This window comes from Lactuca serriola, chromosome 8, assembly GCF_051521515.1.
Source record: "Lactuca serriola cultivar US96UC23 chromosome 8, Lser_US96UC23_V15, whole genome shotgun sequence".
Classification (NCBI taxonomy): domain Eukaryota; kingdom Viridiplantae; phylum Streptophyta; class Magnoliopsida; order Asterales; family Asteraceae; genus Lactuca; species Lactuca serriola.
The window spans coordinates 245661589-245683427 of record NC_136415.1 but is presented as its reverse complement, the minus strand read 5'-3'; the positions used below and the strand labels follow the sequence as shown (position 1 = coordinate 245683427).

Here is a 21839-nt window from a genome sequence, read left to right as displayed (position 1 = left end):
ACAATGGATTTCATAACCAAATCACCCAATACAACAAACGGATTGGATACCATTTGGTGATTGTCGATCAGTTGACCAAATCTGCCCACATCATGCCAATAAAGGAAACGTATAAAATGGAATAGCTGACTCGGAGCTACATAAAGGAGGTTGTGAGATTACATGGCATGCCAATATCTATTATCTCAGAAAGAGATAGTAGGTTTACCTTTCGGTTTTGACAGTCGCTACAGAGGTCGTTGGCAACCCAGCTCGATATGAGCATGGCCTACCATCCCCAGACAGGTGGGCAAAGTGAGAGGACCATCCAAACATTGGAGGATATGCTAAGGACCTGTGTGATAGACTTCGGCAAGGTATAGGATGTCCACTTGCCACTGATTGAATTCTCGTACAACAATAGCTATCATACAAGCATCAAGGTTGCTCCTTTTAAGACCCTTTATGGACGAAAATGCCAATCACCTCTCTGTTGGGTGGAGGTAGGAGACACACAACTGGAAAAGGGATTGGTACCCAACAGCTCTCTCACAGGTCCTGATATTATCCGAAAAACAACTGATAAGATTGTGTGGATCAGGGGACGACTGAAGGCGTCCAGGGACCGGCAGAAGAGCTCCGCGGACAAAAGGCGAAAGCCTCTAGAATTTCAGGTAGGTGATTGTGTGTTGCTCAAGGTCTCTCCATGGAAAGGAATGATACGCTTCGGGAAGCAGGGGAAATTAAATCCTAGGTATATCGTTCCCTTCGAGATCCTTGGTAGGATTGTTCCGGTGGCTGATAAACTCCACATAACACCTGAACTCAACAATATACACCCTGTCTTTCATTTGTCAAACCTAAAGAAATTTCTATCTAACGAAACTCTCGTTGTTCTGCTTGATGAGATTGAGGTGAATGAGAACCTTCACTTCGTTGAGGAACCAGTTGAAATTATGGATAGAGAAGTAAAACGAATGAAACAAATCCGCATTCCCATTATGAAAGTTTGATGGAGCGCCAAAAGAGGAATGGAATTCACCTGGGAGCATGAAGACCAGGTGATGCAAAAGTACCCCCATCTCTTCTCTAGTTCTTAAGGGCTCCTTTTGAACGAATTTCGGGATGAAATTTTCTCTAACAAGGGGATGATGTCACAACTAGCAATTTAGGGTTTAAGATGTGAAGCTTGTTCACAACAAATTCCTCTATGTAACCTTGTTGCATCTTATTAATAAAATTCAAGCTACAATGTTATTCGAATTCATATGTGTATACATTGTGATTCAACTTGAAATAGCCTCATACAAGCCCAAAAACTTGATCCAATAGCTAAGCCCAATCAATTTTGGGCCTTGGTCCAAGAATTCTCGGCCCAACACCCTATTGGGCCGAAAACTCTTTCCTTGGGCCCTAATGGGCTGAAAATTTCTCCTTGGGCCCTATTGGGCCGAAAACTTCTTTTGGGCCTTCTGCTGGACCGAAAACTCTCTTATTGGGCCCAAATATACCCGAAAGCCATACACATCTTATTAGGCCGAAAATCCATTTAAAAGATTTGAGGACCGGAAACCCTATAGGTTTCCGTTAGAGTTGAACAAAAATAAAAATAAAAAGGGAAAAGAAATGGTGAAAACTCTTGCCACCTCAATATTGTCCCCTAAATAACAAAGCCTTGGACCATCATGTATCTAGGAAGCTATCCCATCAAGCCTCAAAGAAGTCAACCCCCCCCCCCCCTCTCTTATGTCCGGCCGACCTTACTCCTATAAACACACAAAACTCATTTGCAAAGTCACCCTACTCTCCAAACTCTCTCAAATCCTCTCATCTTTTCCCTCAAAATATACGAGACCATCTTCAAGGAAGGAGTTCACTTCAAGGAAAAATCTTAGTCATTTGGTAAGAACTTCATGTAGCCCTTGTAATTCTAAGCATTTTTATGATACCAACCTCTTATTTACACACATTTGTTGTTTGTTAAGTTCTTAGAAACACTTGAAATTTCGAGAATATAATCAAGTGGTGCAAGGCTAGGCTCAAAAATCTATTCACTTTTCTCCCTTCCACCACACAAAATCTTCAAGGTGAGCTTTATACCCTACTATTTTCATATTTTTCTTACTTTTTTGGGGGAATACAAGTCAATTTTTGTTTAACTATTGGGTAATTGCATGAACCTGTTTGTAATGTATTTAACCTTTGGGTAGTTACATGAACATGGATTTTATCTTATGCATCTTCATAAAGATCATGAGAAATGTGTTTGTTAAGATATATGTTGCATGAAATCTCATGAATATGGGTTGTACATTGAAAAATGACAAGAATAAGAGTGTGGTGCTCAAACATGTTAACTTTTGGGACATATATGTTTAACACTTATACCTACACAAATATTTGAAAAAAACAAAATTCATACTTAATTTATGTGTTTTGTAGAAAACGTGACATGTTAGAGTCACAACAAAATAGATTATTTTGGGTTGCAAAACCCTCAAATAAATTTTGTTATGTTAAACAAACTACAAAAACTTGATATTTTGCTATTATTAATTTTATTAGTAAAATATACGGGGTTGACACCCCCACACCTGAGCTGTTCGCTACAGCTAGACGGGGCCAGTCTAGGGTGACAAATATGTTACCGAAACCGACACCTAAAGAACGTGATGACATGCATATCAATGACATCAAGCATGGTTGGAAGGGCTCACATAGGGATTAACAATATTATTTTGAATTTATGGAGAATATACATTTCATTAGTTTTATAAAATATAAAACTATGCTTCATTTTTTAGTACATTATTATGACCACTCCAGTCTTAGGGTTTAAGACTACAATTTTTCATACAACAGAAAATATTGGATTTTCTGGGAACGCACTCTTTACAATTACAAATAAAAGAAAACAAAGGACATGCATGCAATTACGCAAAGTTCTAGAACGAGACTTACAAACCAGATTTTTTACAGAAAATATCAAATTTTCTAGAGTCTTACAAATTATTACAAACTAAGATATTACAAACCTTTTCTTACAAAATGCTTATGAACTCACCAACATTCAATGTTGATGATTTTCAAATGACTTGTATTCTCAGGGAACCAGTAAGCAGGTACCTAGGAACCGGATTCACGGCTTTTTGAAGTCACACACTTTATGTCATTTTCGTGTAATTTGATGAACAAATACAATTTGTAAACAATGTGTGTTGGTATCTTTTAGTGTATGTTGGTTGGTTGCTATTCTTCAATCATATTCAATTGTTGTGATACTATACAATGATGCCATCTGCCCCGGACGTTTCCACCGTCCTGGTTTGGGGGTGTTACAATATGAGACATGGATTGAAATCAATCTGATCAGATTAGCGATCAAATATTCCTCCGTTCTTCTAGATATCATATTGATATGAGACATGGATTGAAATCAATCTCATTGTACACAATTTTGTTTCTCGATTTCCCCATTTATGACGACTAAGTTCAGACTACTAATTGAACACATCAATTTAGTCCAGGCTCGGCTAAGCTCTTCAAATGTCGACATCAAATCTTCGAGAGGCCCAAAGATATTGCTTTTTCCCGTCTGGGAAAGAGGAACGAATAAACTTCAACTCATATTCTTGTATCTTTTACTCACCAAGTCATACATGACACTATGTGTTATAAAATCATGTTACCGATGCATTTACGCAACACCAATGCACAACCGACTTGTAAATTACAACTTATATATCCCTATTTCAATTGTATAAGATATTATTGTCTCAGAATTACTCGTTATAAATGATGGGTTTGGTCATAAGACATCCTATGTGCTCATACAAACCCTAATGATTGGATATGAGTTTCTCTATTGTACATGCTTTGAATCCAACACTATAAACCCTAATTCTAGCATATGGAAATCAATATTAACATATAATTAGGTTTAAGATATTACCTTGATTGTTATGTAGCAATAACAATCCCAATTCCTCCTTTGAATTGACTTTGGAAGGCTTAGAGTCACAAGTGTCACTCCTCTAATGGTTCACAAACACCATAAGCAAGAGGATGAAGAGGAGAGAGGATGGAGGCTTCCAAAACCGTGTCAAAACCCTAGAAGGTTGCTTGTCCACGTTTTTTAGCCTTAAGGGTTCTATATATAGTGAGGCAATTAGGGTTATCTAACAAAGAAACCCTAATTTGGTTGCTTAAGCCCTAAGCAACCCATGGAGCCCTTTCTTAAAGCCTTGGATGACTTCATATGGGCTTCCCCCATAGCATTCGTCCACCTTATAATAAAAGGCAATCCATGGCCCAAATTGCAATTATCTTATAATTACAATTCCAGTCCCTTGAGTTTAATTAATCTCTTTTAGTAACAAAACTAATTACCAATTAATTATTGACTAATATTAATTAAACAATATGATTTCTCCTTTAATATATTATTCCCATAATATATTGATAAATCATATTTAATCCTTTCTCTCCATAATTCATCCTATCAAGTTGCTTCGGTGAAGGCATCCCAGAAGGACCATGCACCATCGGGTCAAGCACATACCAAAATAGTTATGGACTTAGAAACTAATCCATCAGTCTCCCACTTGGATAAGTCTAATAACTATTATGCGTATGACTTCAGATCCTGATCTGCAATCGTAGCTTTCCAAAGCCGCTGTCAACTCTGATCCTATCAGATACGTGTGTCCTTAGATAAGGGATCATATATTCCTCCATTCTAGATATCGTATGAGATATGATTTCTAATCATTCTCTTTGTACTACTTCTCGATTTCTGATTTATGACGACAGACTAATTGAACAAATCAAATTAGCCCTAACCCGGCCGAGCATTTACGTTTGTCATCACTAAATCATCGAGGGGCCCAAAGATATCGCTTTTATCCTACTTTGAATAAAAGGAACGGATAAAATTTGATACAATGCTTGCTTGCACTCACTAACCAAATCACACACAACAATATGTTTTATAACACCAAGTTACTAGTGCGTTTACATATTATCAATGTGCAACCGATTTGCAAGGTACAACTCACACATCTTGGTTTCAAGAATATAAGATGTTATCGTCTCACCAATCACTCGTGATATAATCCATGAAATGATCCAAGTGAGCGTGGGTTTAATCCAATGCTCAAATCATATTCGTAAGCACTCATGAACGTTGTAGCAAACATTTGCTTATGTCTAATACTTTTCTAGACATTCCACACACCAATTCACGACAGTCTTCATTCATATCTACTTCCAACATATGAACGACTGTGGCCCGTTTGAATAATTCGATTATTCTTAATAAACTCAATTATTCTGGAAGTCAAAACATGCAAATGTGAAACACAAGAATAATACTAATCCCATATGGCCTCAAACCTTTGAGTATAAATAAAACGTCTTTTATTTATCACCATATTGATTACTCATTATTTGTCGTTTCGCGTAATCAACTTCTTACTTGAATTAGAACACTTGTCCCATGCTCCTAGCATGTACACAATGTTTACCTATGGTTCTTACTTTGTGAAATAGATCACATTGAGCACATTTCCAATCATTCTCATTTCACAACCCCAAATCCTTTTCATAAGTGAAAGAATATCAAATTCTTGCTACTTATAGAATATGCTAGATTCTAACATTCTATGTAACTTATCCTTTCGTAATGTCAATGCACCAAAGTCACAAAGACTATTGCCAATGATATTACAAAGTCTTCTATCAGAGATTGTTACAAGACAATTCCTTAGATATGATGTTTCTCATTCAAAGTACATTCCTTTGAACATCCTTTTGCATAAAAGTTTCTAATCTAGACATAGATTTTCATATTCAATTCCCAATATGGACACGCTTCCATATTTTCCATATGACAACTCATTCTTAATAGAATCTTATCTATTCATAATGATGTTGATATGGTCCATCCAATATGGAAATAGTTCCATAAAATACAATACTATACTTCCAACTACTCACAAGCGACCAATCCTCGTCGAACTTTGGATTGTCCTTTGATAGTTGTTTAATTATTTTAGTCAAAACCAATTCTAGTCCCTTTTCCCTCTAAATGCGCTCGACATTTGGAAAATTTTAGAATGGTCAAATATCAAAGCATTTGCAATCGATCCTATACCCGAAGCGTATGGGACACGACGCATAATGTTTTATTTGCTATGTTCTCAAAATTCGAATTGTGAAGAGGAATGTCGTAATCATAATCGAAATTTTAAGAACACACTATGTACCCTTGACTAAATTTATTAACATTTCTCAACCTAAACCTTTAGATTTGAAATGAAGCATAATATTCTCTCCCTTAATTATAGCAAAACAACTCTTCAACTATTGCGACTTTGCAAAGTATGACTCTTGTTTTCTTATAATTAATATTGCTGACCTTGCAATACTTTCCTTAATAATCATACAATCATAACTTTTATGCTCCCACTATCATGATGATTATTATAAAATATAACACTTATGCTCCCACTAGCTTCGACATGTATTCATAAACATCTTACCTTTCAGAAAAACAATGCTTATTGAATTTCTTAAGTCCATGTTTCTAATACTTAATGCTTTGATAATCTTTTATCAAGGCTTCTTGAACTTATACACCTTTGCCTTAGATAGTTCATATGTGTGTATAAACAATTGCCAAACCTCACAATTCAAATTATGGAAAGGGATACCGTAACCATAATCGAATTCGAGAATGCAATTTTACAATCACTATCTTCTTAAAATCTTTCTTAGTGAAAGCATTTGCTCACAATCATTTTCATGAAGGAGGAAATCTTATGACACTTAGATTTAAACGGTGTATGTGTTCCTATCCATGTGAATTTGTTAAAACCTAAGTTTACGAAAAATTCAAACTCATATGGACCGAACTTTCTTAATCTTGATTTCTTGCCTTTATGGTAGCACAACTGCCCACCATGTCTTCCAAGTAGTTAAGCAGCTCACCCTTTCCTATCAGTGTACCTTTCATTGATTAAGGTGCTTTGCCTCTTATGCGTTCAAAATGAGAACTCATAGAACTCACATGCACAATTAACTCGATTGGATTGGCACAGAAACAAAATAATGTCAACACGATAGCTTGTGAAACTCAACTCGTGTGCTAGTGATGATTGATAAGGTTTATTTGATTTGTTCTTGAAACCTTTCAAGACCATTAAAACTCCCACTTACTCATTGACATATAAGATTCTCTTGTCAAAACATTTATTGACAAACAAATATTCAAGAGTTAGTGTAGTTTTTATCAAAACAAAACACTTCATAACTTTGGTTCTAGTTGGTCTTTGTCTTACTCAAGACATCACAACTTTCCACATTTGAAGAATGTTATAAACCTTCTTAATACTTTTCACTCATTGTCACAATCTTAACTCTAAGACTTGTCTTGAAACGAAGTATGATTGACTTCTTGATTTAACCATTTCTTCAATCGTTGATTTCTCTTCTTGGACATACAATTGTACAAGACTCACTTAGAGGATCAATTGAGATATGGTTCTTAATCTTTAAGACCTATCATAAAACATAAAAGGTACTCTCCCATCTTCTTAGAATGGAGAAACTTTTATCTTTCTGCCTACGTGATTCTTCTTATTCGTTCTGCTATTGATCTAAACCCTTTAATCAATTCAGAATTACACTTAATCTTGTAAGTATAATCATATTTAGTAAACCTTTAGTAAAACATGACGAATATCTCGTTACTCTTATGGTGGACTTTGATCAACACACCACTTTGTGTACTCGATCTCCTAGTCCTTCACTTGACACTTTGTCAATGAATTAGTCTAATTTCCAAATATGAAATTTCTCATTCATCGTGCAACCAAGTTGCATGATTCCAAGTTTCTGTCCAATTGAAACTTGGGCGATGAGAAACTCTCCCTATTTGGTAAATTCTCGACTTTCCATAAATAACATAATAGGAACCAAATCCATTATTGCTAATAATAGAAACATTTTAACATCAATTTTTTCATACACGTCATTGTAAGGATAAATAAATAAAATTTAAAATCAAAATTTATTTTATTGCGGAAAAAATTTGTCCTTACAATGCAACTCATTGAAAAACTTATGCTAATACATCTTTCTTAGCAATCTAATTCTAACTCTAAGTAGTAGCTCAAGAATCTAATCTTCGAGAAATGCGATCGAAATCCATTCCTACACGGTTAGATTCTGCTCACTTCTTCCCTTAAGCTTCCTTTCTTTTCTTCGATCCTACAAAACATCAATTGTAATCTTATCACATTATGTATTAAGAATCTAGAATAGAAGCTTAAAAGAGTTAGTCAATGGATTTTACCTAAAGCAGAGTCATACGTTCCGACTCTCCCATCTCTTAGATCTCTTAGGTAAATAGGGTAGCTTCGTCTCCAATGCCCCTTCTCTTGGCAATAAAAACAAATCGACTCTTTTGGAACAACACATGGAACTACTTCAGACATTGCCTTTCTCTTATGATCAAACTTTTCGATCATAGCATGTATTTCGTTGCCATTGTCTATATCCAAAGAGGTCTCGAAGGCAGATTCACCAATCAACTTTGCTTTTCTATTGCGCCAAACCATTGCTGATTCGGCAGCAATAAGCATATAGGTGAGATCTATAAGGGTCACGTCGCGGTTCATCATATAGTACTCTCTTACGAACTCACTATATGAGTTAGGAAGTGACTGAAGAACCCAATCAACAGACATTTCCTCACATACAACGGATCCCAACATTCTTAACCTATCAATGTGTGACTTCATCCCTAGGACGTGTGCACACACAGACTTTCCTTCTTTATGTTTACTTGCCAAAAGGGCTTGAGTGATCTTGAATTTTTTTAAGCCTTTGAACTTGTGGGTTAGGGAGAATAATTGGAGGAGGTAGAGGAAGTGAAGCATGATTTCTTGTTCCTCGATCGAATCATGGAATATCATCTTCATGTGGAATGCTTGTTCCACGGGATTTGAGAAGACTATAGTTGTCGAACTTTGACATCTACAAAACGGGAGAAAAACGAATTCAAGTTAGTTGATACATTGAGTCCTTAGTAAATCACCCAAATGAGATACTAAGGCTAGGACCCAACACAATGTTCCACAACTCGGGAGAGGGATGCCGTAACCCTAATTGCAGAACATTTGAAGGTAAGTGAATGACGATTCACTAATTTCCACCACGAAAAACAAAAAAGAATTTAAGTTTTAAATCTATGAAAACTTCTAGATCCTTTGAGATTCATTGAACTTTCAATGGCATGTTTAAATCTCGATATGCCCCTCTTGTTTGTGACTGGGATGCCGAGGATCACAAAGCGGGTGTGAATAACCATGCAAACTTACATGGTGCCCTCACATGTTACAGTCACCTATTCGATGTGCCGGTAAACCACTTACGCTCCACCGAACTATGACAAACATTGAGTCACCCTTTGCTACCTTTGCTTAGAACCATTTAGTGTGCCGGTAAACCACACACGCTCCACTAACGTCTTCGCAAGGGCACAAAGTGTAATTTCATGGAATTGCATCAATTCACTTTTGCCTAAGTAACTAAGATTAAGAATTTTTTAAAACATTTAGTTACTTTAATAATTCATTATACTTATAATGGAAGGTTTCGTCCTATCCTACCCGTTCGGCTAACGACCCTCCACTAGTCAAGAGTGCGGTGGGTAAGAGTGGATACCCATTCAATCGCCATTTTATAGGCAATTTCCTTAAACACCCCTTATAGACCAGCTTTGTGAATGAGGCCTACTAACGGTAAGACTGACTTTTACTCATACATATATATAATGTTAGACTTTTAATGTTATATATATATATATATATATATATATATATATATATATATATATATATATATATATATACTATAGGGTGTATTTTACACTTTTAAAATATTAGGTGGTTCAATTTAACAATTATACTTTTAATTGTAAACCTAAACTTTTATGGATTTATTAAACCTCTTTTAATTATACACCTTAATTAATTAATAAAACCATAAGGGTGTGATTTGAACTTTTTCAAAACTATGCTAGGGTTTTAGAATTTAACATTCCTAATTAAACTTTTAATCAACTTTTAAATTCCAAAACTTGAGGGCAAGTTTTGAAACATTTCAACACATTAGGGTTTAGAATTTAAATATACATCAAAATTAAACTATTTAATCAAAATTTAAATTCCAAAACTTGAGGGCAAGTTTTGAAACCTTTTTCAAAACATTAGGGTTTTAACTATTTAAATTTCAAAACAACAAAACTTTTGGGTTCAAATTTAAACTATAAAACCTAAAGGGCAAAATATGAAACTTTTCATAACAACAAGGATCAAATAACAAATAATTAAAATTAAAATTTAATCACATAATTATCCATATTTGATTTATTTATTGATTTCTTGCAAAACAATTTATCAATTTAGTCAAAATAATTAATCAATTATCTTATAAGGAAACAATTATCTTATTAATTGATAAATATCTTCAATTAGATCAAAAATATAGTCAAATATATCATATAATCGGATTAATATTGATCTAACATGATAAGGTAACTATCCATAAGCAAAAACAGCAAGAAATCCCGAAGTACCCTCCATCTGACGAGTTGACTCGTCGAGTCAGGCTTGGACTTGTCGAGTCTGCATGGACTCGGCGAGTTCAGCTATGGACTCGGCGAGTCCAGCCTCGAGAATCCAAAAAATCGAATTTTTTAAACATGTAATGCATCAATACAATTGAAACCAGTCTAGGCTCTGATACCACTGATGGGTTTTGGTCATAAGACATCCTATGTGCTCATACAAACCCTAATGCTTGGATCTGGGTTTCTCTATTGTACATGCTTTGAATCCAAGACTATAAACCCTAATTCTAGCATATGGAAATCAATATTAACATATAATTAGGTTTAAGATATTACCTTGATTGTTATGTATCAATAACAATCTCAATTCCTCCTTTGAATTGACTTTGGAAGGCTTAGAGTCACAAGTGTCACTCCTCTAATGGTTCACAAACACCATAAGCAAGAGGATGAAGAGGAGAGAAGATGGAGGATTCCAAAACCGTGTCAAAACCTTAGAAGGTTGCTTGTCCACGTTTTTGAGCCTTAAGGGTTCTATATATAGTGAGGCAATTAGGGTTATCTAACAAGGAAACCCTAATTTGGTTGCTTAAGCCCTAAGCAACCCATGGAGCCCTTTCTTAAAGCCTTGGACGACTTCATATGGGCTTCCCCCATAGAATTCGTCCACCTTATAATAAAAGGCAATCCATGGCCCAAATTTCAATTATCTTATAATTACAATTCCAGTCCTTTAAGTTTAATTAATCTCTTTTGGTCACAAAACTAATTACCAATTAATTATTGACTAATATTAATTAAACAATATGATTTCTCCTTTAATATATTATTCCCATAATATATTAATAAATCATATTTAATCCTTTCTCTCCATAATTCATCCTATCAAGTTGCTTCGGTGAAGGCAACCCAAAAGGACCATGCACCATCGGGTCAAGCACATACCAAAATAGTTATGGACTTAGACACTAATCCAACAATAAAATCCATGAAGTAACTCATAGAGTGTGGGTTTATCCAAACTCAAGATCTCCATTTTCTAAGTACTCATGAACATTGTAGCAATCTTATTGGAATATCTAATCTCCATAGACAATCTACAATCAAATTCATGACATTCTTAATTCACTACTTATTTCGAAAAGTATGAGTGACTGTGGAATTCGAATAATCAAATTATTCAGGAAGTAAAACATTCAAAGTGAAACACGATTATAAGCTAATTAACAATGATCTCGACCTTATTGAATATAAACAATCTCTAGTATTTAATCATAATAATAATTACAAATTTATTCATTATATAATATTTCGATTAATCAATTAACCACTTGAATTAAGTAACATCAATTATGCCATGTTATGAACATGCATACTATACTTCTTTGTGGTCCTTCCTTTGTGAACAGATCGATTGGATACAAAATGTACCTGCATCTCAAACAACATTATTGGTGGCCGAATATGAAAGCTGAAATTGCTACCTACGTGAGCACGTGCCTGACTTGCGCTAAAGTAAAGGTAGAGTATCAGAAGCCCTCGGGTCTATTACACCAACCCGAAATACCCAAGTGGAAATGGGAGAGGATAACAATGGATTTAATAACCAAATCACACAAGACAACAGACGGATTGGATGCCATGTGGGTGATTGTCGATCGGTTGACCAAATTCCGCCCACTTCATGCCAATAAAGGAAATGTATAAAATGGAATAGCTGACCCGAATCTACATAAAGGTGGTTGTGAGATTACATGGCACGCCAATATCTATTATCTCGGATAGAGATAATAGGTTTACCTCTCGGTTTTGGCAGTCGCTACAGAGGTCGTTGGGAACCCAGCTCGATATGAGCATCGCTTACCATCCCTAGACAAATGGGCAAAGTGAGAGGACCATCCAAACAATGGAGGATATGCTAAGGGCCTGTGTGATAGACTTCAGCAAGGTATAGGACGTCCACTTGCCACTGATTGAATTCTCGTACAACAATAGCTATCACACAAGCATCAAGGTCGCTCCTTTTAAGACCCTTTATGGACGAAAATAACAATCACCTCTCTGCTGGGCGGAGGTAGGAGACACGCAACTGGAAAAGGGATTAGTACCCAACAACTCTCTCACAAGTCCTGCGATTATCCAAAAAACAACTGATAAGATCGTGCAGATTAGGGACGACTGAAGGCGTCTAGGGACCGGCAGAAGAGCTACGCGGACAAAAGGCGAAATCCTCTGGAATTTCAGGTAGGTGATTTTGTGTTGCTCAAGGTCCCTCCCTAGAAAGGGATGATACGCTTCGGGAAGCAGGTGAAATTAAATCCTAGGTATATCGGGACCTTTGAGAACCTTGCTAGGATTGGTCCGGTGGCTTATAAACTCCAAATCAATACCATACTTCCAACTGTCTATAAGCAACCGATCTTCAGTAAACCTTAGAATGTTCTTCATAGTTGTTTAACAACTCTATTCACACAAAATTTCTAATCCTTTTCCTCTCAATGCTCAAGGAATTTGAAAAAAAAAACAGAATAAGTGAATATTACATCATGTGTAATCGATCCTATATACCGAAGCATTTCGGACTCGATTCATTATATCCGATATCTATTTAATCTCTTGGTATAATATCTTCATATATGGAATTTCCTGTGTTGAACCATTTTAACATGATATTCACATATGTCGATGACTAAGTTTTATTAAACTATAAGATCTAATCCTTTAGATTCGAAACAAAGTATGAGTGCCCTCTCCCTTAAGTCTATCATAGCAAAACAATTCCCAAACTTTGAAGTTTTAAATTTGAGAAATCGGTTCCCTACGAACAGTATTGTCAACATGCAATACTAGTATAACAGTCATGCTCCCACTGGCTACCCAGAAATCAACTAGACTTCTAGAAATCAATATTCTTGACTTTCTTACTGAAGTATAGAATTCTGTTACACGACACTTCAATAAGTCTCAAACTATACTTCTTATGCTTAGACACCTTCATTAGATAGCATATGTGTGTGTTCAAACTCTTTCATAACTTGTAACTATAAGTCTTGAAATTTCTAACAACTCCTTGCCATTCCTCATAATTTGAAATATGGGGTGTTGTAATCATATTATGAATTTGAGAATTCAATTAACATATACAATATTCATATTGATCTTTAAAATCCACTAGCGAAAGTGATTCCTCATAATCATTAGAGGAAATATTTACCACATAGATTTCAAGGTGCAGACGTTCCCATCAGTGTGAATCTATCATTTGCAGCCTATAATCTTAAGATAAGGTTTTGGAAAAACCAAATTCAAATTCAACTTTCCTTCATGGACTGAACTTCATAATTCTTAATTTCTTGCCCTCTGGTATCTCAAAGGCCAACCAATGCTTCCATGTTGTTAGTACCTCACCCATATTGATCAATGTACTTCACTAACCAATGTGCTTTCTGCTTTTCAGTTAAATAAAAACATAGAACTCATAAGCATTGCCAGCTCAACTAGATGGTGCACAGAAATAAGAATGTTTCAATCAAACAAGATAGGTTATCAACATATGGTTGTGTGCTAGTGATAACTAAAAGGTTTATTATCAGTTCATTCTTGAAACTCTCAATATCAATACGACACCCACTTACTTGTTGACATATAATTTTCTCTGAATGAACATTCCTTGATGAGCTAAAAGTAATATTCAAAAGTTCGTGTGGATTCTCGACAAGAAAACACTTCATAGAATAGGACTCAGTTTATCTTTTATTTTTCTTAATTACAACTCCAATTCTATATGTGCTAGAGTAAGAAAACATCTTTACTTCACATATTTCAAGGTGTTTTCAACCTTCTTAGTTAGAAATGAGTTTTAAGATACGATTTGTAGTTACTAGAGTATGACTCTAAAACTCAATTGGAACAAACTATGACTTATCTCTTGATTGAACCATTTCAACAATATCTGATTTCTCTTCTTAGTTATACAATTGCACTAAGATGTTCTTCGAGGATCAATTGTGATATAGTTCCACAATCATTAAGACAATCATAAAACACGATGCTAAAGTACTCTCCTTTCTTCTCATATCAGAGAACCTTTTATCTTTCTATCTAATAGATTCTTTTTATTCGTTCTGCTACTCTTTGAATCTTTTCAAAGTATCAGAAATATGTGTAATCTTATAAAAAAAATCATATTTACTTAAACATTAGTAAATAATGAAGAATAGAGTTATCATCCTTTGTGGTGGATCTGAAGAGTTCATATCAACATGTACTAGATCCATTAGTCTTTCACTTGACTCGCATAAACATGTGATCAATCGGTTAGTCATAATTTTATAATAAACAAGATTCTCATATACTATACAATGCGACTTGTACAACACTAGGTATTTGTCTAGTTGGCGATGAGATTTCTTTTCCATTGGTCAATTATGACAATACCACAAGTGATATCATAAGAATCAAATCCAAATTAATATTGCTAATATTAGAAATGTAACCAACACTTTCATAAATGCCATTGCAAAAAATATAAATAAGGCAACCAGATAAACCAAAATTTCACTTTATTGAAAATAAACAAAAAATTGAAATTTGTCCTTACAACGCATAAAATGAAAACTATGTATCCAGACGTCTCCTAAGAGTAATACCAATCTATTAAATTATCCCAACTCCTTAGTAGTAGCCCCAAACTCTGATCTTCATACCATGCGACTAAAGTCCATTTCTCAAGATCAGATTTAGCTTACCTAGCTCAAGCATCCCTCTTTCTCTTAGCTCCTTTAATACTATCAAAATATGATCATCACATCATGCATTAAGAGTCTATGAATAGGAACCTATAAACCAATGGAGTTAGATAATTGATGTACCTAAGGTGGAGTCACACGACTTGACTTTACTATCTATAAGAGCATTCAAGTATTTTGGACAACATTGTTTCCAATGTCCCTTCTATTGTTAGTAAAAACAAATAGAATCTTTGGGGTCAACACATGGAAAGATCCTAGAACTAGCTTTTCTCTTTATCATGCGATCAAACAGTTTGATCTTGGATGACCCCCTTCCATTGGGAATAAAAATCTTTTCTGGACCACCATTGTCACCATTGTCAATGTCCAGGGAAAAGTTGGAACTAGAACCAATAAACATCTTTTCTTTGTAAGTTCTCTTAAGCATTTCTACTTCAACAACTATCAATATTTAGGTTAGATTAATTAGGGTTATGTTGATCTTCCTTGTATAAAAGTTCTCAATGAACTGATCATGACTTTAGAAGCGAAAGAAGAACCAAGTCAATGTCTTGCTTCCTTGGAAAAACGACACCCTTTCTATCCAATTTTTCAATGTACAGTTTATTTTTAGAGCATGCACACACACAAAGTTTCCATTTTGATGTTTACATGCCAATAAGGATTGAGTAGTCTCGTATATTTCAATTTGAGTAAAACGTGATGTTGGGACAGTCACGTGAGGAGGAGTTGGAAGAAAGATGATGTCTAGTTCCATCATTTTTGTAGAAGTGTCTAATCGAGTAAGAGAATCAATTTAGAGTAAAAGATGAACACAAGAAGTAAATAAGGTCTGGTTTAGCTCATATTACTTTCAGAGAACAAGAGTACAAAACTGATAGTAAATGATGGAAAACTCTTCTATCAACTCTACGTTCAGCTCCAATTTATAGGAGGCTGAAAGTACAAAAAAAATACTAAGGGTAGACATTAAGCTTCGTCAAAAAGATGCCTTAGCAAATACACAAGAAAACATACGAAACTATCTAATACAAAGACTTCGACATATTACAAGATATTTCGACTCTACAATCTCCCCCTTTGTAATCATGTCTAACTTCTCAATTCATGAGAATCTGTGCAGCAAAGTGCATCATCCTTCATATCTCTAAGTACCATGTCATTATCTTCCTTAACTCAACTTTATCTCCATCATTATTCTTCTTGCAATTATTCATACGAACAATGAATTTCGTGTTGGATTAATGTCTAAGTCCATAACTATAATTGGTAAGACTTGACCCGACCCGGCATGGTCCATTTGGGTTGCATGGCGTCATGCACTTGGATAGACTATAATGAGAGAAATAAGACACTTATGGTTATTAATATATTATAAGTTCTAGTATATTAATAATAAGAATAATAAGATTATTTAATTAGTATTGATCAAGAATTAATCTAGGATTAATTAAGTGATCAAAAGAAGACTAATTAAATGTATGGGTTGATTGTGTAAATCATCCATACTTGTATAGTGGGCTAATGCTCCATGGATAATCAAGTTGGGCTAAAACCCATAGGATGGTCCATGGATGCTCCATGGTGTATGTGAACCCATGGATCCAAGGAAATGGAAATTCATGACAATTAGGGTTTACCCTAATTGTAACACTATATAAAGATCTTATTCTTGACAAAATCGGCCACTAGAGAGTGTAAGAAAGGGCTAGCCGATTTTCATGAAGTGTAGAATTCTCTCAAGTTATTCCAAGTGTATTTGGTGTTGTGTGAACCATTTGAGGTGTCACACTTGGGGCACTAGGCACTCAAGCTTCATGAAAACTTTCTACATGAAAGAGGTATGTATTCTATCTTGTTATATTCATTATTTTATATGCTAGATTAGGATAATACCTTGGATGTTCATATTTGTATGTATAATAGAGAAAACATAGATCCAAGGTATTTAGGGTTGCATGTACACTTAGGAGTGTTAGAATGCTCAAAACCCAACAGTGGTATCAGAGCCTAGGCTTGTTTTCTTGTTATACTTGCAAAAGAAGCTGAAAAATCGAGTTTGATGCTGTCTGCCCAGCAGACTCGCCGAGTCCATGAATGGACTCGCCGAGTCCAAGACAAAATGCATCCAACTCGCTGAGTTGGTTCGTGCACTCGACGAGTTGGACGCCCAGACAGCATAAATTCGACTTTTTTGGCTGGAATTGGACTAGGAACATTACCTTAAGATGTTTTTGGACTTATAAACTTGTTTTTGATGTGGTAATGTTCATGCTAATCCAATTTCAAAGATAATTGTCAATAGATTCATTTTTTGTATTAGTTTAAGGTTTAGACTAATTACATGAAAAAGTTTGATTTGAATTATCTTGTTCTTATGAGTTGCTTAGATTAATAGAAAAGTTGAGTGAAATAGTTGTTTTCAATCCAAATTAATCTAAGAGTTGATTCTAAAATGTGTTTTTGTAACTTGTCCTCAAGTTATATGAAAAGTCACATTTAAGTTTCATAAAACTCATAAAAGTTGGCAAAGGTTACAAAATGAAGAGTCTAGTTCTAATTAAAAGGTGTTATGACTCCATAATTTGTCCTTAAGTTATGGAGGACCAAGAGTCTCTTCATTAAATAATAAATAAAAAAAGTGTAACCTTAATTAATTCCATAAGTTATAAAATAAAGAAAAGTTAATTCTTTTATTAGTTTAAAGTCTTCCATAACTTGTCCTCAAGTTATGGAACTTGAAGAGTTTTTGGATTAAAACTACTTTAAACACATAAGTTATGGAATTAATTAGTTTTGAATAGTTTCAAAACTTGCCCTCAAGTTTTGGAATTTGAAAAGTTTTCACTTATGAATACTTTAATTCCAAGTTAGCCCTTAGAATTTTAAAGAGTTAAAATTCAACCCTTATACTTTATAATATTATAAGTTAATATATATATATATATATATATATATATATATATATATATATATATATATATATGTATAAGAGTAAAGTCAGTCTTACCGCTAGTACGCCTCATTGACGAAGCCGGTCTATAAGGTGGGTATAAGGTTGTTGCCTATAAAATGGCAACTTAATGGGTGTCCACTCTCACCCACCGCTTGCTTGACTGGTGGAGGGTCATTAGCCGAACGGGTTTGACAGGACTATAATTCTCCCTTCATTAAAAGTATTAATGATAAATACTAAGTAACTAAACTCTTAATAATACCCAATCTTAGTTACTTAGGAAAATGTGAAGAAGGTGCTAATCCATGAAATTACACTTTGCACTTTGTTTAAGTCGGTTAGTGGAGCGTGTGTGGTTAACCGGCACACTAACTTGTATTAAACAAGGTAGGCAAAGGGTAACTTAACGTTTATCATAGTATCGATGGAGCGTGTGTGGTTAACCGACACATCTATTGAGGGGTAAACACTTAAGGGTACCAAGTAATTTTCATGGTTACTTCACACCTTTTTTGTGATCCTCGACATCCCAGTCACAAAACCTGAAGGGCACACTCGAGATTGAAACATGCCATTGAACAGTTCAATGAATCTCAAAAGATCTAGGAGTTTCAAAACCAATTAAAACCTAATAATAGATTTCGTTTATCTTGGTGGAAATTGGTGAATCGTCATTCACCTACCTTCAAATATTTTATAGCTTGGATTACGGCATACCTCTTCTAAGTTATAAAATAGTTTGTTGGGTCCTAGCCTTAATATTTCATATTGGGTGTCATATTAAGGACTTAAGATGATCTTCCCAAATCTCTTGAAACAAGCTTTCCTAAATGAAGATGATATCCCATGGAAATCATACTTCTTTCACCTCCTCCAATTATTCTCCCTAACCCATAAGTTCTTGAAAAGTTTAAGGTCACTCAGGCCCTATTGGCAAGGCAAGGTCTAGGTGTGATCACATCTTAGAGATGTAGTCACATATTGACAAGCCGGGAAAGTTGGGTGTCAAAGTCTAGAGAAAGTTGGTAGCTCAATCACTTTCTAAGTTACATAGTGAGTTCCTTTGGGACACCTATGAAATAGACTATGACAAGACCCTTAATGATCTTACCTATTTGCTAAGATCAAATTCTTAAAACTTGATGGACATTGACAATAGTGACACAGGAAATCCAGAAGAACATTCTCTTCCCAATGGAAAGGGATCGGCCATACTCAACTCGGTTGACCAAATGGTAAAGAGAAAAGCTAAGTCTGTGATAGTCCCGTGTACCATTATCAAAGGGTCCATATGTTTATATTTCCAAAGAAAGGGGCATTGGTTGCGAAGCTGCCAAATTTACCTAAGGATGTTAAAGTCAATAAGTTTGACTCTACTTCAGGTAAAGTCCACTATCTAACTCTGTTAAGTTTCTATTATGAGATTCTTGATACATGATGTGACTGGGTCACATATTGATGTTTTAAGAATCAAAGAAAAGTAAAGGAACTTAAAGAAAGAATATGTTGAATCTGATCGCGTAGATGGATTTCTATCGCATAGTTTGAAGATCGGATTCTTGAGCTACTTCTTAGGAGTTATGAGATATTGCTTAGGAATAGGTAACAACAAGTTTTCATATGGATTGTAAGGATAAGTTTTTCGCAAAAGTTTTAAAATAAAAGAAAATTTTTGATTTTATTTATTTTAAAATATCCTTACAATGGCATTTGAGGAAAAATTGTTGCTTATATGATTCCATTAATAGCAAGAGTGGAAATATGAAATTGATTCTTTCATTTGTGGTATTGTCTAAATTTACCAAATAAGGAAAGATTCTCATCACCCAAGTTTCAGTTGGATAGAAACTTGGAATCATGAAAGTTGTATAGCATGATGAATGAGAACTTTCAAGTATTGAAAAAATTAAGACTAATTACTTGTTCACATGGATGTGTGAGTCAAGTAAAGGACTAAGGGATCGAGTACACATTCTGGTGCACTGATTAAGTCCACCACAAAAGATTGATAAGACTATTCGTCATAGTTTACTAAAGCTCAGTAAATATGGTTATACTTACAAGCTTAAGTGTAATTCTAAGACATTGGAAAAGGTTCCAATGTATGGCAGAGCGAATAAGAAGAATCAAATTAGGCAGAAGGATAAAAGTATCTAAAATCTGAAAAGATGGGAGAGTACTTTAGTATCAGTTTTGTGATCATCTTAATGATTAAGAAACCATATCAAAATTAGTTCTCTAAGGAAAATCTTAGTGCATTCTTATGACTAAGAAGAGGAACTTGAATTGTTGAAGTGGTTAAATCAAGAAGATGAGTCATACTTCGTTCCAATACAAGTCTTAGAGTCATACTCCAAGATTGTAACTTGAGTGACATGTCTCAAAGAAGGTTTAAAACACTTGTCAAATGTAAGAGTAAAAGTTTTCTACTCTTGTACATTTGAAATTGGTAAGTTGTGATGTTTTGGATAAAACAAAGACCAACTTTGGCCAATTGTGTGAAGTGTTTGTCTTGATTAGAATCTGCACTATCTCTTGGATGTTTGGCAAGGGAGTCTTATAGGTCAAGAGGACAGTGGGAGTCTTAAAGTTCTTGAAAGTCTCAAGAACTAATCAAGAATAAAATTTGAAGTTCTTCACTAGCACACGACTTGAGATTTATAACCTATCGTGTTGACATATTATGTGCCCATTCCAGTTAAAGTTGGCTCTACATATGAGTTCTTAGAGTTCTCAATGTGTTGCACAACAACTTGGAAGCAATGGTAGGCCCTTGAGCTGCCAGGTGGCAAGAAGTTAAGATTGAGTTCAATCCATATGAGTTTGGATTTGTCATTATCCCTGTCTTGTGACTATGGTTTTGACAATTCACATGGATAAGAACACATACACTAGTAAATCTAAGTGTCATAAGGTTTCTCTCCGATTCATGAAAATGATGGTGAGGAAACAATTTCACTAAGTAGATTTTAGCTAGATAGAAATTGTGATATTTGCATTCTCAAAGTCGTTAGTGGAGCGTGTGTGGTTTACCGACACACTAACCTGGACTTGTGAGAAGTGGCAAAAAGGTCTAACCATTATGATTACGGCATCCCTCTTCATAATTGTTTAGACACACAGTGCTATCTAAGGGAAGGTGTATGACTTTGATAAAGTTTTATCAAAACAATCTAGCATCAGAAATCTGAACTTTGATAAGAAAGTCAATGAAGTATTTATTTCTAGAAGTCTAGCTGATTTCTGAGTACATGTCAAAGCTAGTGGGAGCATAATTGTTATGCTAATAATCATCATGTTAGTGGGAGCATGATAATTATGATAAGTATTGCAAGTTAGCAATGTTAATTATAGAAAACAAAAGGTTTCAATTGGGAAAAGTTGTTTTGATATAATTAAGGGAGAGGAAATTATACTTCATCTCAAATCTATAAGCTTAGATCGTGAGGTTTTAATCATTTAGTTAAGGATATATATATATATATATATATATATATATATATATATATATATATGA

General features: G+C 34.8%; 1 protein-coding gene across 1 annotated transcript; it reads left to right on the top strand.

Annotated features, from left to right (window-relative positions):
* Positions 1-454: 454 nt before the first annotated feature.
* Positions 455-992, top strand: LOC145067994 (uncharacterized). The gene is made up of 2 exons (XM_079015001.1): positions 455-534; positions 581-992. The coding sequence occupies exons 1-2, from the start codon at positions 455-457 to the stop codon at positions 990-992; spliced, it is 492 nt and encodes a 163-aa protein (XP_078871127.1).
* The last annotated feature ends 20847 nt before the right edge of the window (positions 993-21839 follow it).